The sequence below is a fragment of the Enhydra lutris genome, unplaced genomic scaffold, assembly GCF_002288905.1.
Source record: "Enhydra lutris kenyoni isolate GAN:26980312 unplaced genomic scaffold, ASM228890v2 scaffoldscaffold50, whole genome shotgun sequence".
In the NCBI taxonomy this organism is placed as follows: Eukaryota; Metazoa; Chordata; class Mammalia; order Carnivora; family Mustelidae; genus Enhydra; species Enhydra lutris.
Genome location: NW_019154134.1, coordinates 7,159,597 through 7,180,883, shown reverse-complemented (window position 1 = coordinate 7,180,883; position 21,287 = coordinate 7,159,597). Strand labels below are relative to the sequence as shown.

The 21,287-nt window shown below is 40.9% G+C and overlaps 1 protein-coding gene across 2 annotated transcripts in view; it reads left to right on the top strand.

The window, feature by feature from the left end:
- The window catches only part of LOC111156960 (ankyrin repeat domain 55), a 124,279-nt gene that overhangs the window by 53,557 nt on the left and 49,435 nt on the right, over positions 1–21,287 (top strand). For both annotated transcript variants that reach the window (XM_022518139.1, XM_022518138.1), the window contains exons 3-5: positions 3,533–3,655; positions 15,239–15,369; positions 17,215–17,324. In XM_022518139.1, the coding sequence (XP_022373847.1) occupies positions 3,533–3,655; positions 15,239–15,369; positions 17,215–17,324 (364 nt within the window). The remainder of the gene's footprint in view (positions 1–3,532; positions 3,656–15,238; positions 15,370–17,214; positions 17,325–21,287) is intronic.

The following is a 21,287-nucleotide window of genomic DNA, read 5'->3' as shown; positions in this document are numbered from 1 at the left end:
ATTTATTTATTTGACAGAGAGAGATCACAAGCAGGCAGAGAGGCAGGCAGAGAGAGAGGAGGAAGCAGGCTCCCCGCTGAGCAGAGAGCCCGATGTGGGGCTCGATCCCAGGACCCTGAGATCACGACCCAAGCTGAAAGCAGAGGTTTAATCCACTGAGCCACCCAGGCGCCCCGTAATAAATAAAATCTTAAAAAAAAGATTTTAGGGGCACCTGGGTGGCTCAGGCCCTTAAGCGGCTGCCTTCTGTTCAGGTCATGATCCCAGTCTCCTGGGATCGAGCCCCGAATCATCGGGCTCCTAGCTCAGCGGGATGCCTGCTTCTGCCTCTTCCACTCCCCCTGCTTGTGTTCCCTCTCTCGCTGTGTCTCTGTCAAATTAATAAATAAAATCTTTTTTTTTAAGATTTTATTTATTTATTTGACAGAGATCACAAGTAGGCAGAGAGGCAGGCAGAGAGAGAGGAGGAAGCAGGCTCCCCGCTGAGCAGAGAGCCCGATGCGGGGCTCGATCCCAGGACCCTGAGATCATGACCTGAGCCGAAAGCAGCAGCTTAACCCACTGAGCCACCCAGGCGCCCCAAATATGTGGATTTAAATCATGTATCTGATAAGGGGTTAATATCCAGAATATATTAAGAATTTTTGTAACTTAACACCAAAAATTCAACCACCTGATTAAAAATGGATAAAGGACTTAAGGAAACATTTCTTCAGAGATTTACAAAGAGCCAACAAATACATGAAAAGATACTCAACATGACTAATCATTGGGTCATGCTAATCAATACCATGAGATATCACTTCACACCTATTGACTACCTATTATTAAAACAAACACACACATAAAACAATAACAGGAAATACCAAGTGTCTGTAAGGACATGGGAATATATGAACCCTTGTGTGCTGTTGGCAGGAATACAAAATGGTGCAGCCACTGTGGAAACATTACGGTAGTTCTTTAAAAAAATTAAAAAATTATATATATTAGCATATGTTCCAGCAATTCCACTTTGAAGTTTATGCCCAAAAGAATTGAAAGCGGGGTCTCAAAGAGGTATTTGAATCCTGTGCTCACAATATAGCATCATTCAAAATTGCCAAAAGGTGGAAAGAGCCCAAGCATCTATTGATGGATGAGCAGATAAACCATGTAGTCTAAACATACAACAGAATATTATTCAACCTTGAAAAAGGAGGCTATTGTGACACATGCTACAACATAGATGAACCTTAGGACATTATGCTGAGTAAAAGAAGCCAACTGCAAAAGCACAAACACTGTTAATTTCACTTAAATGATTCCTTAGAGTTGTCAAATTCATAGAGACTGAAAGTGGCATGGTGGTTTCCAGGGGCTGTAGGAGGCATGAATGGAGAATTACTATTTAATGGATACAGAGTTTGAGTCCTGGAAGATGAAAAAAGTTCTGAAAATGATTTATGGTGATGATTACTCAATAATAGGAATGTACCTAATTCCCCTGAACTATATATTTTTAAAGGGTTGAAATGATAAACTTTCTGTTACATATTTCACCACAATTTTTAATTTAAAAAAATCTTCAAATATCTGAAAGCTGCTGCTATAATGGCCCCATGGAATAATCTCTGGAGTAAACACATAGACACAGACATAAGTGGTTGTCATCATCATCTCCATTTTATTATTATTTTTTAAAAGATTTTATTTATTGAAGAGAGAGAGCATGAGTGAGGGAGAGGGGCAAAAGGAGAACAGAGGCGGACTCCCTGCTGAGCAGGGAAGCCAACGACGGGCTCAGTCTTGGGACCCTGGGATCATGACCTGAGCCAAAGGCAGACACTTAACCAACTGAGCCACCCACGCAGCCTTCATCATTTCCATTTTAGGAGCAAAGAAACAGAGAGGGTCATTTTCAAATTCACAGACCTAGTTAGTATAAATCAGAACTTGAAACCAAGTTGTGTGCCTCCAGAGTCTTCCCACTTAACCACAGAAGGGGCATCTGACATTGATATCTCTCACCTCCTACTTCCAGCCCCCAGACAAAAGTGCACATGAGTCTGCCTTAAGAACACCCACACCGGGGCGCCTGGGTGGCTCAGTGGGTTAAGCTGCTGCCTTCGGCTCAGGTCATGATCTCAGGGTCCTGGGATCGAGTCCCACATCGGGCTCTTTGCTCAGCAGGGAGCCTGCTTCCCTCTCTCCCTCTCCGCCTGCCTCTTTGTCTACTTGTGATCTCTCTCAGTCAAATAAATAAATAAAATCTTTAAAAAAAATAAAAACCACCCACACCAACAACAAATTTACTGTGGATAAATTAGGGAGCAGCTACTCACTTTACAAAGCAGCCTGTTGTCAAAAGTGAACCATTTTCAATAACAAGCTCCTCCTGGGACAGGTCAACTAGTTAAAAAATCACTAATGACTTCCCAGAAGTACTGGGGCAGAGAAACCCAGCCAAAAGGTTAGGATTACTGCCAACTACAGATTAGAACTGTAAAGTATTTCTGGTGTAATGTCTACATTCACAGAAAAACATGATTTTAAAAACTCTGTATGCACACATGTATTTTCTCTGAATAATGGCTGTGTGTGGGAGAAACTGTAGAAGTAGAGGGGCTCCGCACAGTGCCTCCCTAGGGGTCTCCACATGAGCAGAGCTTGCCTCCCAGCCCTTCAGTGCTCCCCTGGCATCACCTGACCTGAAGTTCTGTTGTCACCTTTGGCAGTACCATTAGTTGGTTCAAAGGTATAATACAGGCGACTACCAAATTCCAAGGAGTTGCATATAGGTCTGGTCCTTCTGGAAACAGCATATCATGAAACCCCAACTAGTTTTGTAAAGAGATTACATACAGAGATGAGGTAGGGTGGAGAGAATGGTTCCAAAGGGAACCCAGTAAGAGCTGGTTCTGGGGAGGAGGAAACTCCTGGTGGAAGAGAAGCAGCTACTGTTAGACACTACACCAGGAGAAGGCAGAAAGGAATTCCTTACCTCTCTATCTTCTCCCCATCAGTCTCCTGCCGTGTCTTCTGTGGGCAAGCCAGAGAGTGAGGGGGCCCGGGTGATATAGTCAGTGTCAGCCCCTCGGGGTACACAGCAGGGTGGGAAGGGGTGGAGAGTACATCAGGAGAACAGGAAATAGAGAATGCAGTATCTCTATCAGAGTTGGGTAAATGGAGTCATTGAAAAGTTTAACGTGTTTCAGATCGAAGAGGGAAACCTAGAACCAAAATAAGGGTCTCTTTTTCCTCTCTGGCCTGATTTTGAGTAGCCTGAAGGCCTACAGAGAATAGTAAAATCTCAGAGGACATCTAATCCCTCAAACTCCTTCCCTGTATATGGTGATGTTACAACATGGCCCACAGGGGTCCACCTTTCTTCAGAAGCATTGAGGGTGCTTGTGAGGAGGATGACTCAGCGTCCTGCCTGGATTCATCAGAGAAGTTTTCACGAATCACTTGTATGGGCGATGTTGTGGGTGTTAATTCTTTCAGTGAGTTTGGTATACACACTAAGTGTATCTCTGTTTGATTCATGAAGGTGACTCATCTGAAGAAGTCGACCTGTCCATGGTTTATCAGGCAGCTTCTAATGGAGATGTCAATGCTCTGACTTCAGTAATTCGGGAAGACCCTTCCATCCTAGAATGCTGTGACAGTGAAGGTGAGCTATTTATGCATTTTTAATCCTGCAGAATGTTCTGTCCTATTGTTTCCAGAAGACCTTCAGAGTGAGCAATGTTAATAAAATCATATATGACAGACCATTGATACTGGAGGGTCAAGGAGCATCCTGCCTCTGTGGCTGAAGGTCCTTTAGTAGTTCTTTAAATAATGGTCTTGGACACAAATCTACCAATTCTTTTATATCACCTTGTATAATGAAGCCATTTGGTTTGGATTTACTTTCAACTTCTTTGTATGAATAACTGAAGTAGATAGGCCAAGTAGTTAAAAAGGGAGTATGGAAAGAGGGCTATTTTTGGTAGCACTGGATGTTGGGAAAGTGTGACTATTAAAGCCAGAAAGCAAAGATTTGCTTTTTAGAAAATGGAGTAGACATACTTTTATTCTACTCCTCCTGCTAAATATAACTAAAAATCTTGGATGTTGTGTGTAATATAAACATAAGAACACTCTAGAGAGTGGAAAGAAAATGACAAGACTGGCTAGGACCATGGGACCCAAGGAATGACATGGTGTAAGTTTCTTTGGTTTTCTTTTTTGCCTCTTATGTCCCATACTTGGAGTTGAAGAATCCAACAGCCCAGGAAGGCTAATAATCACAGACCAAAAAAAACCCCAAGCCCCACAAACAAAAGCCTGCTCTCTAACCAAAGAACCAGGAAAGAGACCACAAAGCAAGACAGAAAACTTTTAGACAGTAATGAGTCTACTCCACCAAATATCACATACACACACACAAACAAACAAGCAAACAAAAACTTGTCACCCTAGCCCTGTCATTCCAGCAAAGACCAAGTAGAGGTCTTGAACCTCCACCCCAGCTACTGAGCCTCCCTCCCCCTACCAGGCAGGGTGGTGTCAGAGGAAGCCTTTTTGAGAATTAGTATTTTTACCACCACCTAGTAATGAAGATTCTTCTCCCTCAGATGTCAATGGTAGTAAAGTAGGGAACCTGGACTTCTAATATGACCTGGCAATGATGAGGGGGCACACACATACACCCACCCACCCTTACTTCCCCTGTGAAGCAATGTCAGAGAAAGCTAGCTAAAATAGAGGGTTTAAATAGGATTAGGCAACTCAACACAATACCCCAAACGTCCAGGTTTCAACAGAAAATCATTTGTCATATCAATAAACAGGAACACCTCAAACTGAATGAAAAAGACAATCGATAGATACCAACACTGAGATAACAGATGTTAGAATTATCTGACAGGGCGCCTGGGTGGCTCAGTTGGTTAAGCAACTGCCTCTCCAACTCAGGTCACAATCCCGGAGTCCTGGAATCAAATCCCACATTGGGCTCCCAGGTCCACGGGGAGTCTGCTTCTCCCTCTGACCTTCTCACCTCTCCTGCTCTCTCTCACGGTCTCTCTCAAATAAATAAAAAAAAACTTAAAAAAAAAAAAAAAAAGAAGTATCTGACAGATTTTGAAAAGGCCATGAAAAAAGAAATGCTTTAATGAGCAATTAAAAATGTGCTTGAAACAAAAGAAAAAATAGGAACCCTTAACAAAGAAATAACAGATATAAAAAAACAAATAGAAAATTTTAAAACTAAAAAATAATCACAATTTAAAATTCAATAGAAAAGTTCAGCAGCATAATGAGGAAGCAGAGGAAAGGATCAATGAACTTGAAAATAGTACGACAGAAATGAGAAATAAGCCAGTCTAAACAACTGAAAGAAAATAGGCCTTAGAAAAAAAAAAAAAAAGATCAGGGACCTGTGGGACTGTAACAAAAGTTCTGTCATTGTTTTCTTCTGTTCTATTACTTGTGGAAACTCAATAATGATTTTTAGCCAGTGTACCTGCCCAAGAAGAGCTTGGGAGTTCCTTATCATGACAGCAAAATGTTTTTAAATGTATATAAAATGTTTTGTAAAGTGAGTAGTTGCCCCTAATTATCCATAGTAGTTTTGGGGTTTTTTGTTTGCTTGTTTTTAATTCAGACTTACTAGTACATCTGCTTTGGGGCTAGAAATGGAAAATGAGGACAAACAAATGTTGAAAGCCACTTGTGTGATAATTTAAGACCCAGACTCTTTGGGTTCAAGCCTAGCTTATATCGCCTTTGAGAGGAAATGAACATATGACATCTTAAAATTTGTGGGGCACAGCTAGAACAATACTGAGGGAAAGCACTAAATACATTCATTATAAAAGAGGAAAGGTATCAGTCAATAATCTAAGTTCTTACCCCAAGAACGTAGAAAAAGAAGAACAAAATAAACCCAAGGAAAGAAATAATAAAGAAAGAATAGAAATCAATGGAATTGAAAACAGAAAGCAATAAAGAAAATGAATGAAGCGAGGAACTGATTCTTTGAAAAAAATCAGTAACATTGACAAAATTCTAGCAATACTGACAGAAAATGAAAGAAGTCACAAACTACCACTATTAGGAGTGAAACCAAAGATACCACTACAGACCATGTGGACATCTCACCAATAAAAAGGAACTACAACAAAAAAACTCCACACATATAACTTTAGGACTATGTAGATGAAATGGATGAATTTCTCAAAAAAGATAAAACCACCACAATTCGTCCAGTAGGAAATAGACTATTTGAATTCCCCTTATAACTATTAAAGAAAGTATATTCAAAATTTTTAAATTCCCAGAAAAAGAAATTTTCAGGCCTACATGGTTTCTCTGGAAACTTCTACAAACTTAATTTTTGTGTGTGTATTTTTTTTATTTAAATCCAATTAATTAACATTAATAAAGGTGGAATTCAGTAATTCATCAGTTGCATAGAACACCCAGTGCTCATTCCATCAAGTGTTCCCCTTAATGCCTACCACCCAACTACCTCATACCCCCACCCACCACCCCTCCAGCAACACCCAGTTTATTTTCTATGCGTTAAGAGTCTTTTATGGTTTGTCTCCCTCTCTGGTTTCATCTTGTTTTATTTTTTCCGGGTTTGTTTCTTTTACTAACCAGAATCATGCTGCATGTATTGTTCTTTGACGTGCTTGTTGGTGATGTTCTCAGCCTAGCACACTCCTTTTATCCATTATATATTCCACAGAATTAGTGTCAGTCTTTGGGCTACTTCATTCTGCTGTTATAATCATGCCCACTTTCGTGCATAAACATGACCACAGGAGCTGGAATTTGAGAAGAGTGTCAGTTTGAGCCCTTGGCAATCTGAGGTGAAGGTTTGTTGTCTTGGCATTGACCAGGTAGCAGGCCATGCTTGCTCACTCAGGCAGGACGGCAGCTGAACTGTGAATTTGGGACCCATGGGTGACAGGGATGTAGCTGGTTTTGCTTTTAACTTCTTGGAAACTCTGTCTCTCCTATTCTAAATGAAGAATGGATAGCTGGATAGTGTGTTCTTGGCTGTAGATTTTTTTTCCTTTTAGCTATTGGAATTGATCATGCCACTTTCTTCTGGCCTACAGAGTGTCTGCTGAAAAACCCACTGATAGCCATATGGGGTTTCTATTGTATGTCACGGTTTTCCTTTTTCTTGTTGCTTTTAAAATTCTCTTTATCACTACTTTTGGCCATCTTATTTACTTTGTGTCTTGGTGCAGACCTCTTTGGGTTGGTTTTGCTGGGGGCTCTCTGTGCCTCCTGGATCTGGATTTCTCTTTGCTCCCATTCAGGAAGTTTTTAGCTATTTTTTTTTTAATTTTATTTATTTAACAGACAGATCACAAGTAGGCAGAAAGACAGAAGGAAGTAGGCTCCCCGCTGAGCAGAGAGCCTGACTCGGGGCTCCATCCCAGGCCCCTGGGATCATGCCCTGAGCCAAAGGCAGAGGCCCAACCCACTGAGCCACCCAGGCGCCCCACAGCTATTCTTTCTTTAGACAAATCTTCTGCCCTCTTTTCTCGCTCTTCTCCTTCTGGGATCCCTGTCATGAGATGGTTACCCTTGACAGTGTCACTGAGTTCCCTGTGTCTGTTCTCATTCTGTGTACTTTTTTCCCCTCTCATCTGCTTAGCTTGATTACTTTCCATGACTCTGTCCTCCAGGTGGCTGATCCGTTCTTCTACTTCCTCTTGTTTGCTATTTATTACAGGTGATCTATTTTTATTTCCATTTAGTGAGTCCAGTAGATCTAACTGGTTCTTTTTTTATGGCTGCTATCTCTTTTTTTTTTTTTTTAAGATTTTATTTGACAGACAGATCACAAGTAGGCAGAGGGGCAGGCAGAGAGAGAGAGTGGGGGTGGGGGGAAACAGGCTCTCTGCAGAGCAGAGAGCCTGATGTGGGGCTCCATCCCAGGACCCTGGGATCACGACCTAAGCCGAAGGCAGAGGCTTTAACCCAGTGAGCCATCCAGGCGCCCCTGGCTGCCATCTCTTGATGGAGGGTCTCATGGACGTTCTGCACGCCTTCTCGATTCTAGGGAGGATCTTTATGAGTGTTACTTTGAATTCAGTATCAGACATATATCTTATCTCCATTTTGCTTAGGTCTACTGCTGTGATTTTGTTCTATTCTTTCATTTGGGACATATTCCTCTGTCTCCTCATTGTCTATTGCTGTGTCTGTTTTTCTGTGTTAGGAAAGTCAGCTACGTCTCCCGCACTTGAAAGTAGAGGCCTAATAAAGAAGAGGTCCCGCAGTGCCATGTCCTATTCCCCCAGAACCTGGCACTTCAGGGGTGTCTCCTCTGTGTGTTGCCATAGGGGTGTCCTACCGTTGTGCCAGAGCGGTGTTTGCCTTCAGTCCAGGCTGCAATGGCTCTCTACCTGTTGTGGACAGAGTCTGGTCCCTGTGGTGTTAGTGGGCCGGTCAGGGGCTGCCTTGGGCTTGAGTTGAGTTAGACCAGGAGTTTACCAGACATGAAGTAGCACCAAACTGCAGGCATTTTCCCTGTGTTGTCCCCTGAGAAGCTTTTGGTGGTAGGGGGTGCCTACAGTCAGAGTGGCCTGTGGTTCTTCTCCCCTCTGCCTGGGGCAGGACTCACTCTGGAGTGGTGCTGGCCCTCCTCTGGGCTGCTGGCACATTGTTAGGCTTATGGAAGTGCTTTGATGGGATCTTGCCAAGAGCGATCAGAGGGGTACATCTGCTTTGCTGTGGCCTCTTATCTATGTCAGTCCACAGAGAATCTGTTCTCCCAGCTTTCTGGTTGCTTTCTGGGTTATTTATGCCGATGCAGGTGCTCTCCAGGCAACCATGCAGCAAGAGGTGGGCCCACGGTCCTCCTACTCCGCCATCTTCCCAGCAACAGTCTCTCCAAACTTTTAAATAATAGTATCAATTCTAGGGGCACCTGAGTGGCGCAGTGTGTTAAAACCTCTGCCTTTGGCTCAGGTCATGATCCCAGGGTCCTGGGATTGAGACCCGCATCGGGCTCTCTGCTCAGCGGGGAGCCTGCTTCCCTTTCTCTCTCTCTGCCTGCCTCTCTGTCTACTTGTGATCTCTGTCTGTCAAATAAATAAATAAAATCTTTTTTTAAAAAAATAATAGTATCAATTCTAAATAAACTCTTCCAGAAAAAAATGAGAAGGAAACTTTTTTTGGTTATACTTATGAAGCTAATATTACCCTGATACTGAAACCAGATGGTATAAAAGATGATATAAAAAAAAAAAATGAAACTGAAGACCAGTACTCCTCATAAGATATAGAAAACCTTAGCAAAATATTAGCAAATGTGGAATTATATACCATAACCAAGTGGAATTTGTTGTAGGAATTGTGTGACTCAGCATTTCAAAATCAATGAAATCCATCATATTAACCAGCTAAAGAAGGAAAATTACATGATCATATCAATGAATGCAGAAAAGCATGTGAAAAAATTTTACACACAGTGGGGATTAAAAACTCATAAAAATAGGAATAGAGGGGCACATCCTCAATTTGATCTATAAAAAAAGAAAGAAAACCCTAGAGCTAACATTTTACTTAATGGTAAAAAATACTGAATGCTTTGTTCTTAAGATAGGAACAAAGCAAAGATGTTCACTCTTTCTTACTTCAGCACAGTGGCAGAAGTTCTAGCCAGTGCAAAAAGGCAAGAAAAGGAAATAAAAAGCCTATCTATTGAAAATGAAAAAATAAAACTATTCCCTTTTGCACAGCTTGATTTTGTGAGTTTAGCATGGTCACAAGGGATAAGATCAATCCAGAAAAACAAATTGTATTTCTGTATACCAGAAATGAACACATGGACATCGAATTAAAACTGTAATACCCTTTGGGATGCCTGTGTGGCTCAGTTGGTTAAGTGTCCATTCTTGATTTCAGCTCAGGTCATGATCTCAGTGTTGTGGAATCAAACCCTGCATCTGGCTCCATGCTGAGCTTGAAGCCTGCTTAAGAATCTCTCTTTCTTGGGGCACCTGGGTGGCTCAGTCGGTTAAGTGGCTGCCTTCGGCTCAGGTCATGATTCCGGGTCCTGGGATCAAGTGCCCTTCAGGCTCCTTGCTTGGCAGGGAGCATGCTTCTCTCTCCCTCTGCCTGCCACTCTGCCTGCTTGTGCTCTCTCTTTCTGTAAAATAAATAAATGAAATCTTAAAAAAAAAAAAAACTTTCTCTCCCTCTGCCTTTCCCCCTGCTCACTCTTACTCTCTCTCATGAAAAAAAAGCAAACAAAACAAACAGAACAAAAAAAAACCTTTAATACCACTTAAAATCACTCAACAATCGGGCTCTCTGCTCAGCGTGGAGCCTGTTCCTCCTCTCTCTCTGCCTGCCTCTCTGCCTACTTGTGATCTCTGTCAAATATATAAACAAAATCTTAAAAAAAAAAAAAAGATTTATATACTGAAAACTATGAAATGCTAATGACAGAAATCAAAGGAGATCTAAATAAATGGAAAGACCTATCATGCTCATGGATTAGAAGACTCAAGATAGTAAATATGCAGTGCTTTTCAAATTCATATACAGGCTTAATGCAATTTCTATCAAACCCCGGCAAGATTTTTTTGTAGATATACACAGAATTGTCTAAAATTATATAGAAAGGCCAAAGAATTAGTAGAGATCAATTCTGAAAAGGAATAAAGTAGGAAGGAGAACTTAGAAGATAGAGGCGTAGGAGGAACCCGAGCTCACACCATCCCATGTTTACTAGGTATCATCCATCTCCAAGTAAATAAACTGGATAGTGATCCAAAGATTGGCAGAACAAACTCCACAACTAAATAGAGAATTAGCTGCCTCTGAAAGGTTAGGAAGGTCAGGAAGGTGAGGTGGGGGAAAGCTACCTGTAGGAGGGAGGGAGCTGCACATGGAGTGTGGACAGAAACAGGCCCTTACACAGGACCTCACACAGGGAAGACCAATTCCCATAATGTTTTTTATGAAGACGGGCTGAATTCTGTGAGTTTTTAAAACCAGTGGACTTGGAGCCTAGATCTTTAAAAGTCAGCTGGCTCAGCTCTGGGTGAGCCCAGGAGGGCAAGTGATGGCTGGGTTGATACCCTTAACGAGATAGCAGACTATGTGGAGGCAACACAAAAATGGCAGGTTACGTAACAGCGGGGGCAAGTGGGACACAGATCTGCTCGTATTGATTTCTGAAAATGAGGGAACTGGCAGGCACCATTTTCTTCCCCTGTCCCCCTTCATAAACACAGAACCACCTGTGGGAGTTGGGGCTACACAGACACTTACAGCCTTGGCCCAGAGCTCAAGGCACATTTTGTTAAAGCTTCGCACATGCCCTGCCCAGCAGCCAGGACCACAACTGCCACCTGTCCCCCACCCAGCCACAGCACCCAGCCAGAGTGCAACCCCCAGACAGCCGCATGACTCCTGATGCCGGGGTACAGCTTTCAGCCACCATGGTACTTCAGGAGATCCAGCATAGAATTAATGGCCCAACACACTGCCACCCCACTCTGAAGTTCCCCAGTGGGCATTCTCCCTCAGAGCTCCCTGAGTCCCATTAACACCACAGAGGAAGCACAGCCCACAAAAGGCACAAAGTCAGTGCAGAGGACTGCACTGAAAGGAAAAGTGACTCAGATGCAACAGCAGGGCATAAGCAGCACACATAGGATGTTCTTCTCGAAGGGCCACGGTCTAGTAAACAGGGGACACCACACTGCAGGGCACACCAGGATCTCCTTTTCATAAAGTTACTACTTTCAAGAACTGCTTCCATTGAACATAGTATTGAAGTCCCAGCTATAGCAATCATATGAGAAAAAGGACTAAATGTGTCCAAATCAGTAAGGAAGTAGTAAAACATTTACGATTTGCAGATGACATCATACTTATATAGGAAACTGAAAAGACTCCACCAAAAAACTGTTAGAACTGATACATGAATTGAGTGAAGTTGCAGCACAACTGACAGAAATCTGGTGCTCTTCTCTCACCAGTAACGAAGCACCAGAAGCGAAATTAAGATAGCAGTCCCATTTGCAATTCCATCAAAAACTGTGAGATACTTAGGAATGAACTTAACCAAAGAAATGAAAGACCTGTGCTCTGAAAACTATAAAATACTAATGAAAGAAATTGAAGAGGACACAAAGAAATGGAAAGCCATTCCATGCTCATGTACTGAAAGAACAAATATTGTTAAAATGTCCATACTACTCAAAGCAATCTACACATTTAACGCAATCCCTATCAAAATACCAGCATTTCTTACAGAACTAGAGTCAACAATTCTAAAAATTTGATTGGAACCACAAAAGACCCTGAACAGCCAAAGCAATCTTGAAAAAGAAGGTATCATAATTCTGAACTCTCAGTTATATTACAGAGCTGTAGTAGTCAAAATAGTGTGGTACTTGCACAAAAGTAGACATACAGCTCAACAGAACAGAACAGAAAACCCAGAAATAGACCCACAAATATATGGTCAATTAATCTTCAACAAAGCAGGAAAGAATATCCAATGGGAAAGGGATAATCTCTCCAACAAATGGTATTGGGAAAACAAGACAGCAACAAACAAAAGAAAGAAACTGGACCAGTTTCTCACACCATACACAAAAATAAATTCAAAATAGATTAAAAACCTAAATGTGAGAACCGAAGCCATAAATACCATGAAAGAGAACTTCGACTTTGGCTGTAGCAACTTTTGTCTAGATGCATCTTCTGAGGCAAGGGAAACAAAAGCAGAAATAAATTAGGACTGCATCAAAATAAAAAGTTTCTGTGAGTGAAGGAAACAGTCAACAAAACTGAAAGGCAACATATGGAATGGGAGAAGGTATCTGCCAAGTGACATCTCTGATAAAGGGTTAGTGTGCAAAATACATAAAGGACTTATAAAACTCAACACCTAAAAACAAATAATGCAGTTTAAAAATGAGCAGAAGACATGAACAGTTATTTCTCCAAAAAAGACATACACATGGCCAACTGAGAACTGAAAAGATGTTCATCATCACTTATCATCAGGGAAATGAAAATCAAAACTACAATGTGGTATCACCCCAGACCCATCAGAATGGCTAAAATCAACAACACAAGATACAACAGATGTTGGTAAGGATGTGGAAAAAAAGAACCCTCATGTATTGTTGATGGGAATGCAAACTGATGCAGCCATTGTGGGGAAAAAGTATGGAGTTTCCCCAAAAAGTTAAAAATAGAACTACCCTATTACTCACAAAAATACAAAAGCACTAACTCAAAGGAATACATGCCCCTATGTTTATAGCATTATTTACAGTAGCCAAGATATGAAAGCAGCCCAAGTTTCCATGAGTGTAGAAAAGATGGGATTGATTTTATTATCTATATCTATTTCTGTATCTATATCTATTTCTATATCTGGATCTGTATCTATATATAGTAGAATATCATTCAGCCATAAAAAAGAATGAAATCTTGCCATTTGCAACAACATGGATGGAGCTAGAGAATATAATTCTAAGCAAAATAAGTCACTTAAAGACAAACACCATATGATTTCACTCATATGTGGAATTTAAGAAACAAATGAGCAAAGGGGAAAAAAAAGAGAAATAAACCAAGAAACAGACTTTTACTTATAGAGAACACACTCATGGCTACCAGAGGGGAGGTGGGTGGAGGGTTGGGTTAAAAAGGTGATGGGAATTAAGGAGGGCAGGGGTTGTGATGGGCACTGGATGATGTATGGAAGTGTTGAATCACTATACTGTATACCTAAAACTAGTATCACACTGTATATTAACTAACTGGACTTAAAATTTAAAATGTTGGGGCGCCTGAGTGGCTCAGCAGGTTGAGCCTCTCTGCCTTTGGCTCAGGTCATGATCCCAGAGTCCTGGGATCGAGCCCCGCTTCAGGCTGCGGGGAGCCTGCCTCTCTGCTTACTTGTGATCTTGTCTGTCAAATAAATAAATAAAACCTTTTTTTAAAATAAAAATGTTAAAAAAAAAAAAAAAAGAAGAAAGCAGGAGGAGTCAGTCTGCCAAATTTCAAGATTTATTCTATGGCTACAGAAATCAAGACTGTGGTAATGGCTGAGGGATGCACACATGGATTAACGGAATAGATCAAAAAATTCAGAAATAGACTCACACAAATATACTCAACTGATCTCTGACAAAGGTGCAAATGGAATTCGGTGAAAGCCAGCCTCTTCAACAAACAGGCGCTAGACCAATTCAACACCCACAAACAGAAAAAGGAATAGAGATGGAGGGAGGGACAGTAGGGATTAGCGAGGGAAGAAAGAAGGGAAAGAGGAGAGGGAGGAAGGAATAAAGAAGGAACTATTGCAACTATTTAAGACATAGTGCTTCACTGCTGCTTTTACCCCAAGAGCATTGGAAGGGAGAGATCTGCAGAGCAACTGGGTTGCCAGTGCAGTCTTTTGGTGAGAACAGCAGTCCCTCCATTTGTCCATTCTCAGGGATCTCCTAGGGTCATAGCTTGTAGTTCACTAGAAGAAGGTGTGAATCGCCAACAAAAACGCTTGTAAACAAGTCTCGGGTTGGCAAGGGACTGTGTCTGAGATTTGGTTTCTTCACCTGAAGGAGTGTGAAGCACCAGGCTTCTGCCTTACCAGCCTGGCTTGTTCCTGCAAACCTACAGGTTGTTTACAATGTGTAATTTCATCTCTGTTTTTGTTCAAAAAGACAAGACATGAAGAACCAAATGCCTTGGCTTATATTAATAACCAAAACAGAGAAGTATTTCAACAAGGGTGGACCCTTTTCTTTAGATTGTGTGCAAGCTAAGGCTAGGCTGCCCTTTATCACCCACCACCTCTAGTAAAAGTGGGCTAGACCTGTCTGCCTGGCTGGAGTTGCTTTCCGGACACTTCCAGATTCTACACTGTTCAAGCCAAGTCAGGATAAACCTGCCTATTATGTCCCAAGTCATGCTAATTCTCAAGGTAGTAATGAGGAATTTTTATCATTGGCACAAAATGTTTTAATCAACACATTACTGCAAAATAACAGAAGATTTAACAGAACCAGAAAAAAATACATAGTTTGTATTAATGTAGCAACAATGATCTTCATTTCTCTCCTGTCCCATATAGCTCAGCAGCTGCGTTTGTGTTGAGAGCAGCTCATTTATCTGCAAAGAGCACATATATGGGCAAATAAAGTTTGCCCATAAATTTCACAAGTCAAATATTATTAAAGACTGTTGAAATGTCTCCTTTCAGGATGTACACCCTTGATGCATGCGGTTTCTGGACGTCAAGTGGACACAGTGAAGCTGTTGTTGAAGATGGGGGCCAATATTAACATGCAGGATGCTTATGGTCGCACAAGTCTATGCCTGGCAACCTATCTGGTACCAATCATGTCTTTGGTGGCTGTCAGGGAATGGGGAGGGCTAAATGTGTTGTTATGGGGTCCCTCTTGCAGGAGAAGTGTCTATCACAGCTCCAAACTCAGTATACAAATGTATTTACTATGGATGTATATAAACCTAGGCAAATGACTTTACCTCCTTCCTCATTTATAAAATGTAGTAAAAAATAGTATCCTACATTTATCATAAGTGAAAGAGAAACACATGTGGAACCACCCAGAGCATAGTGAGTAAAAACGTACTTGTTGGTTCTGAATAGTGACCACTGGTTTCAAGTATATTCAGTGATTTTCTGATTTCTTTTCCGAAGAAAAAAAGAAAACCACATACACACAGTTCCAGGAAATGTTGCAAAATGATAAAAATGTTTCAACCCCTCCCCCACCAGAAGGTCTGTTTTCAAAAACTAAAACTTAGGCAACTGAAAAATTTGTCCAGCATGCCTTTCTTTTGGGTCTCCCGGTCATATTTTTTCCTTTTAATCAGAGATTTTGATGACTTGAACATTAGAAACTAAACCAGATTTAATACTTTAGGAAACTACAACATTTGACTGAACAGCATTTGCTTCTACTTAAGACATAGATTATTGGTCAACTCAAAATAATATTCAGTATTAGAACCTATGAGTGTGCTCTCACTGAAAGAATTTTTTCCAGAATTTCCAGAACCAAAAGGTTCTTTTTTCATTATCTTTCTTCTCCATTCATTTAATAACATTTTGATTTTCACTGCTTCCAGTATTGTGAGGGAAAATCAGTCATTCTCATTGGACCAGGTAGTCTTCAAGTTTAACTATACAGGAATGGAGGAAGGCAGGAGAGAGAGTTATATATATTACTCTTCATAATAATAGTTTCATCTACTTATATGTCTACTTATAATTGAATGAGTAACCCCAATGGCTCTGGATTAATGTAGGAGGCATTCTCCTTAGCCAAACTTTGTTATCAGTAGGATCGAGTCAGTTACTTTAAGTAGTGTAGAACAGAAATGGAGGGAGGACTAGCTGGCTATTTTATCTGCCCTCTAAAATGAGAAATAGTGGGGAAATGGCCCAGCTATAAGGACGAACCAGGAAGGCGACAAGCATGAGGTGCAGCAGTATCACTCCCAATCTGGAGAGTGAGTGGACAGCAGGGAGTTTACATGAAGTTTCTTGAGGGAAATTCATAGTAGGTGAAACACAGCTATAGGGAAATCTTAGAGGGTCCTGGTAGTAGCCCCGTATTCAGCATCAGAAAAATCAGCCAACGAGATGGCAGGGTCCCACCCTTTGGATTAGGGCTCAGGTTAGGATTCTAGACACTAGGAGAAGACAGACTAGAATAAGCAAAATATTACCCTTGTAGTTACTAGAAAGGGAACTTAGAAAAGTAGACCAAAGCTTGCTTATCAGATATAAACTGAGGCACGGAGTGGAGGCTGGAACTCAAGAGTGACATAGGAGCCCAATTTTTGGAATTGGACCATGGCACCTGGGTCAGACCATTGACAAGCATGATTTGGAGCTAGGCCCATAGAATGAGAGGCTAGAGTTACCATGTGCCACATTTAGCCCTAGGAATTAAGTATAAAAGTGGAAAACAACAACTAAGAAATAGGGAATGGGAGACAGAGGATAGTGTCTAGGAAACTCAGGAAGCCACACCTCAAAGACCGTCAGCCTTACGCCGAAGTGCTGAAATTAACCACTTAACCACTTCAGATCAGTAGACATGGTTTTAGCCACACTAAAGAAAAGAAAGAAAATTGGAGAAAGTTTGTTGGTCTGTGTTATACCAGGCTGTGTTATATAATGACACAGTTGCTCTTGTATTTCAGGGTTGGCTGGAAGGCTGTGTGAGTCTGCTTAGAAATGGTGCCAAGCACAATATCCCAGATAAAAATGGCCGTCTGCCACTGCATGCTGCCACTGCTGAGCCCGATGTGAGGTAAGTAGCCAGGTTCACACAATGCTCACATTGGCAGGAACTTAACTTGGATTAGAATGTCACTTAATCAACCTCAGTGGTGAATAAAAACAAAACCTGTCCACTTTTTTTTTTTTGAAGTTGTAGCAGATAGGACCACATTTCAGAATATTTCAAAATATCCTGGAAGAATCTTAAACTCGTAATCTCAAATCCCCTCCTACTTCACTAAAACCCTTTTCTCCTAATCTCTGATTTAAGAAATGCTATTTTTTTTATTATCTGAATTCATGTATTCATTCAATCAGGCAGTTATTGATTCAATAAATCTTGAGTGCTTAATCATAGACCAAGTGCTATTATATGCCCTAGGGGTTCCGAGTAAGCACGACAGGGTCTCTGACCTTAAAGAGCTTATATTCTAGTGAAGGTGCTAAGTGGCATACCAGTAAACAAATGAAGAGGGTAATTTCAAAATAAATAGGATAATTTCAGATAGTGGGAAGGGAGTGGAAAAGCACTGACTGGGCATGAAAATTAATGTCTGAAGTCAGAGTTATGCCAACATTCTTAAGATTTCTTTCTTTCTTTCTTTTAGAGGGAGAGACTGAGCAGGGGGAGGGGCAGAGGGAGAAGGAGAGAACCCCCAAGGAAACTCCCCACTGAGTGCATAGCCTGATGAGAGACTCATCCCAGGACCCCGAGAGCACAAACTGAGCCAAAATCAAGAGTCAGACACTTAACTGAGCCACCCAGGTGCCCCAGAGTCATGCTTAATGTTTATGGGTTGGAAGGAGGCAAGGGACCCAGCAAAGTAGAGTGAGACAGAGAAACAAGTGGGTTAGAAAGCGAACCAGGCCTCTGAGCCGCTGGGAGCTGTATGAAGAAATATACTTAAGTAAACTGGATGATCAAAAGGGTCATATTTTTGTAAGACAATTGAGCAACAAAGGAAGAAGTTTTGTCCAGACCAAGTATAGCTTCCCAATCCTCTGTGTCTAAAGGCCTCAGTCTATAATCTTTTGAAAGCCCTTGGAGCACCTAATAACAGCATTTGCCACTGTGGAATCAGCAACATTCTGGGCACTTCCTTAACTTCTGCAGAACAGAACATGCCTCTGACAGGAATTTAGCATTCCCCAGAGGTATGCACAGACCAGCACCACGTGGGGGGGGTGCATTCTGGGAGCCTCATCCCCTAGACCCTGTATCCAGAACTAAAACTAAAGCTCTGTGGGGGTTCATGAGAACAAGGTTGAGAGGTTAACAGATTTCTTCATTTCATTCTGTTTTACACTAAAAGGGTTTGGGAAATTCCAGAACTATTCCCAACCAAGCACTACCTCTTGTTATCATTGGATTATATCCAGGAATAATAAAAAAAAAACCTAGGATTTACTCAAAGCCCAACAAAACAAGGAAGTTTAGAGAAGAAACAGCAAGCTCAGAGCTAACAATCAGTAGACATCATAAGGGATGACTCCTTTTTGATGAATCAGGAAAAAGAAAGAATGACTTTTCTGGACAACCCATAAAAATATTTAGTTACAAAATCACACTGTTTTCCTAAGAATAATCTTAAAAATATATATATTTAAAATGTGCCTTTAAGACTATTCTGCCAGGGCGCCTGGGTAGCTCAGTGGGTTGGGCCTCTGCCTTTAGCTCAGGTCATGATCTCAGGGTCCTGGGATGGAGCCCCACATTGGGCTCTCTGCTCAGCGGGGAGCCTGCTTCTCCCTCTCTCTTTCTGCCTGCTGCTCTACTTGTGATCTCTCTCTCTTTTTCTGTCAAATAAATAAATAAATAATTTTTTTTTTTTTTTTAAAGAATATTCTGCCTTGATTGGCTCTACTTCATTCTACTGGCCTCACCCAGTGGTCATTTCAAAATCTGCCTGACTCTGGAAGATAAATGACTGCTTTTTCTTATGGTGATTATAGCTTTTGTAACACATTAAACCCAAAACTTCCATGTTTTAACACAGGAAGAGCTTTGTCCAATGTAGGCATTCCTGGATTGGGGGGGGCTTCCCTCTGCATGGTAACTCAGGGATCTAAGTTTCTTCCATTTTGTGACTCTACCATCTAGGATCAAAGAATTCTTCTTTGTTCAGCCTGGGAATGGGAAAAGAGTAATGTGGAGATACCCCTCATTTCTTTAAAATCTCAGCCTTTGATACAATTCACTTCTGCTCACATTCTTTTAATAAGGACTAGTCATTTACCATACTGGTCCTATACCACACATAGGTATAAGGAGCACTTGGGAATATAGAATAGAATCCACTTCCTGGCAGTGACTCCAGTCCAAAAAAGGAGGTCATGAATTTTGGTGAAAAGCTCTCTCCATCATCATGCCATTGCACCTGAGGGGTGAACCAAGACTTGTCAGTCAAAATCATATTCAAGGTCAATTTGGTCAGTTGATTGGGCTCATCATCTCAAATCACTGCAGTAATGAATTGAAAACCAATCCAAATGTACTTCCTTTTTCATGGACATATCAGTCTATTATTATGCCCAGCAGTGGCTCTAGATTCTCTAGGATTTACATTACATCACTATAACAGATAACACAGAGTTGTGGTTTCCCCTTCTCTTGAAATTATACCTAATGACCCAGCCACCACCTTCAGAAGAGGGGAAGCCAGAAAAATAAACATCCTTCTGTGTCCTGACGATATAATGTTATTGTACTAAATGGACACTTAGCTGATTCTGAAAGATGAAATCCTACTTTGGTTATGATAATAGTACCAGTGGTAACTAGGAAAACCCAAAGGTTAAGATTAACTACTGCAAAGCCAAAACATCGTTTCTGGTAAATGTTCTTCAAAAATGAATTGGGTTAAACCTCAACAATCAATATAGCAAAGCAACTGGCTTTATAACCTAGAGAACATTTAGAAACTAGTTTGCCTTAAAGAATTCTCTATGGAATTATGTTGCTTAAAATTAGGTATTTTATCATTGTTTTATAAGAAAAAATATAGCCACAGAGTGTTTGATAGCATCTGCATTCAGTGTTTTAAGCAGAAAAGTAGTCAAGCCATGCTCTCTGGCATGAAATTTGACCTTCTTTCTTTCTTCCATCTGTTTGTATGCCCGCATGAAACTGTAATTGTTTTCTGGAAAAAAAAAAATTGATCTGGCTTGTGGGTACTTCTAACCCTACAGACATAATGTAGAAGTAGTGACCTTCCATTAGGCCATGAAAACCTGTTTGCTTAATTTTCCTAAGTGGATACAACTTTTGGCTGGTTCAGCTAACCACTAAAGTATATAAATTTGCATTTATAATGATGAAGAAAAGAGGACAAACAGCACTGATTATTTACCATGTTCTGAGCAAGGTTCTGAGTGTTTTCCATGTATTATCTAATCTTGACTACACCTTTATGTTAATAGGTATCTTATCCCCATTTTATGGCTAAGGAAGCTGAGGCAGGAAGAAGATAATTTATTACCTAGTGCATGTGTAAGGATAAGTAACCTGCCCAGGGGGCCTGCTATGTTCCTAGGATCCACTGCTGCAGCCCCTATAGAATGTATTTTAACTGCCACATTCTGTCATTAAGCCCTACCTTAAGAAACTTTACAAAATTCCTTATTGTCTCAGTGTCAGGAAATACTTTGTCACAGCATCTAAAAAAATGAAAAACCACAAAAAAGATTTCTACTAAAGAAAGAACTGCTGTACTTCTCCTGATAAATTATTGATTTTTACTGTGTGGAAGCTGTGACTTATGTTTTTCTCTGTGTGTTTAAAAAACCCGTAGCCCAATTTGTGTCCCACCTTTGGCACACATGTAGGACCATAACTGCATGTCTTTTCTTGTTTTCTCTTTGCCCTTGTTTTCTCTTTGCTTAGTTTCTTCATTTGTAATCTTGTTTTACTCTATGTATCTGAAAACCACCTAAAGTCCTTTTTGGATTGAGGTAAAGGGTGGCCAGGCCTGGAAGATCTGGAGTCAGACTGACT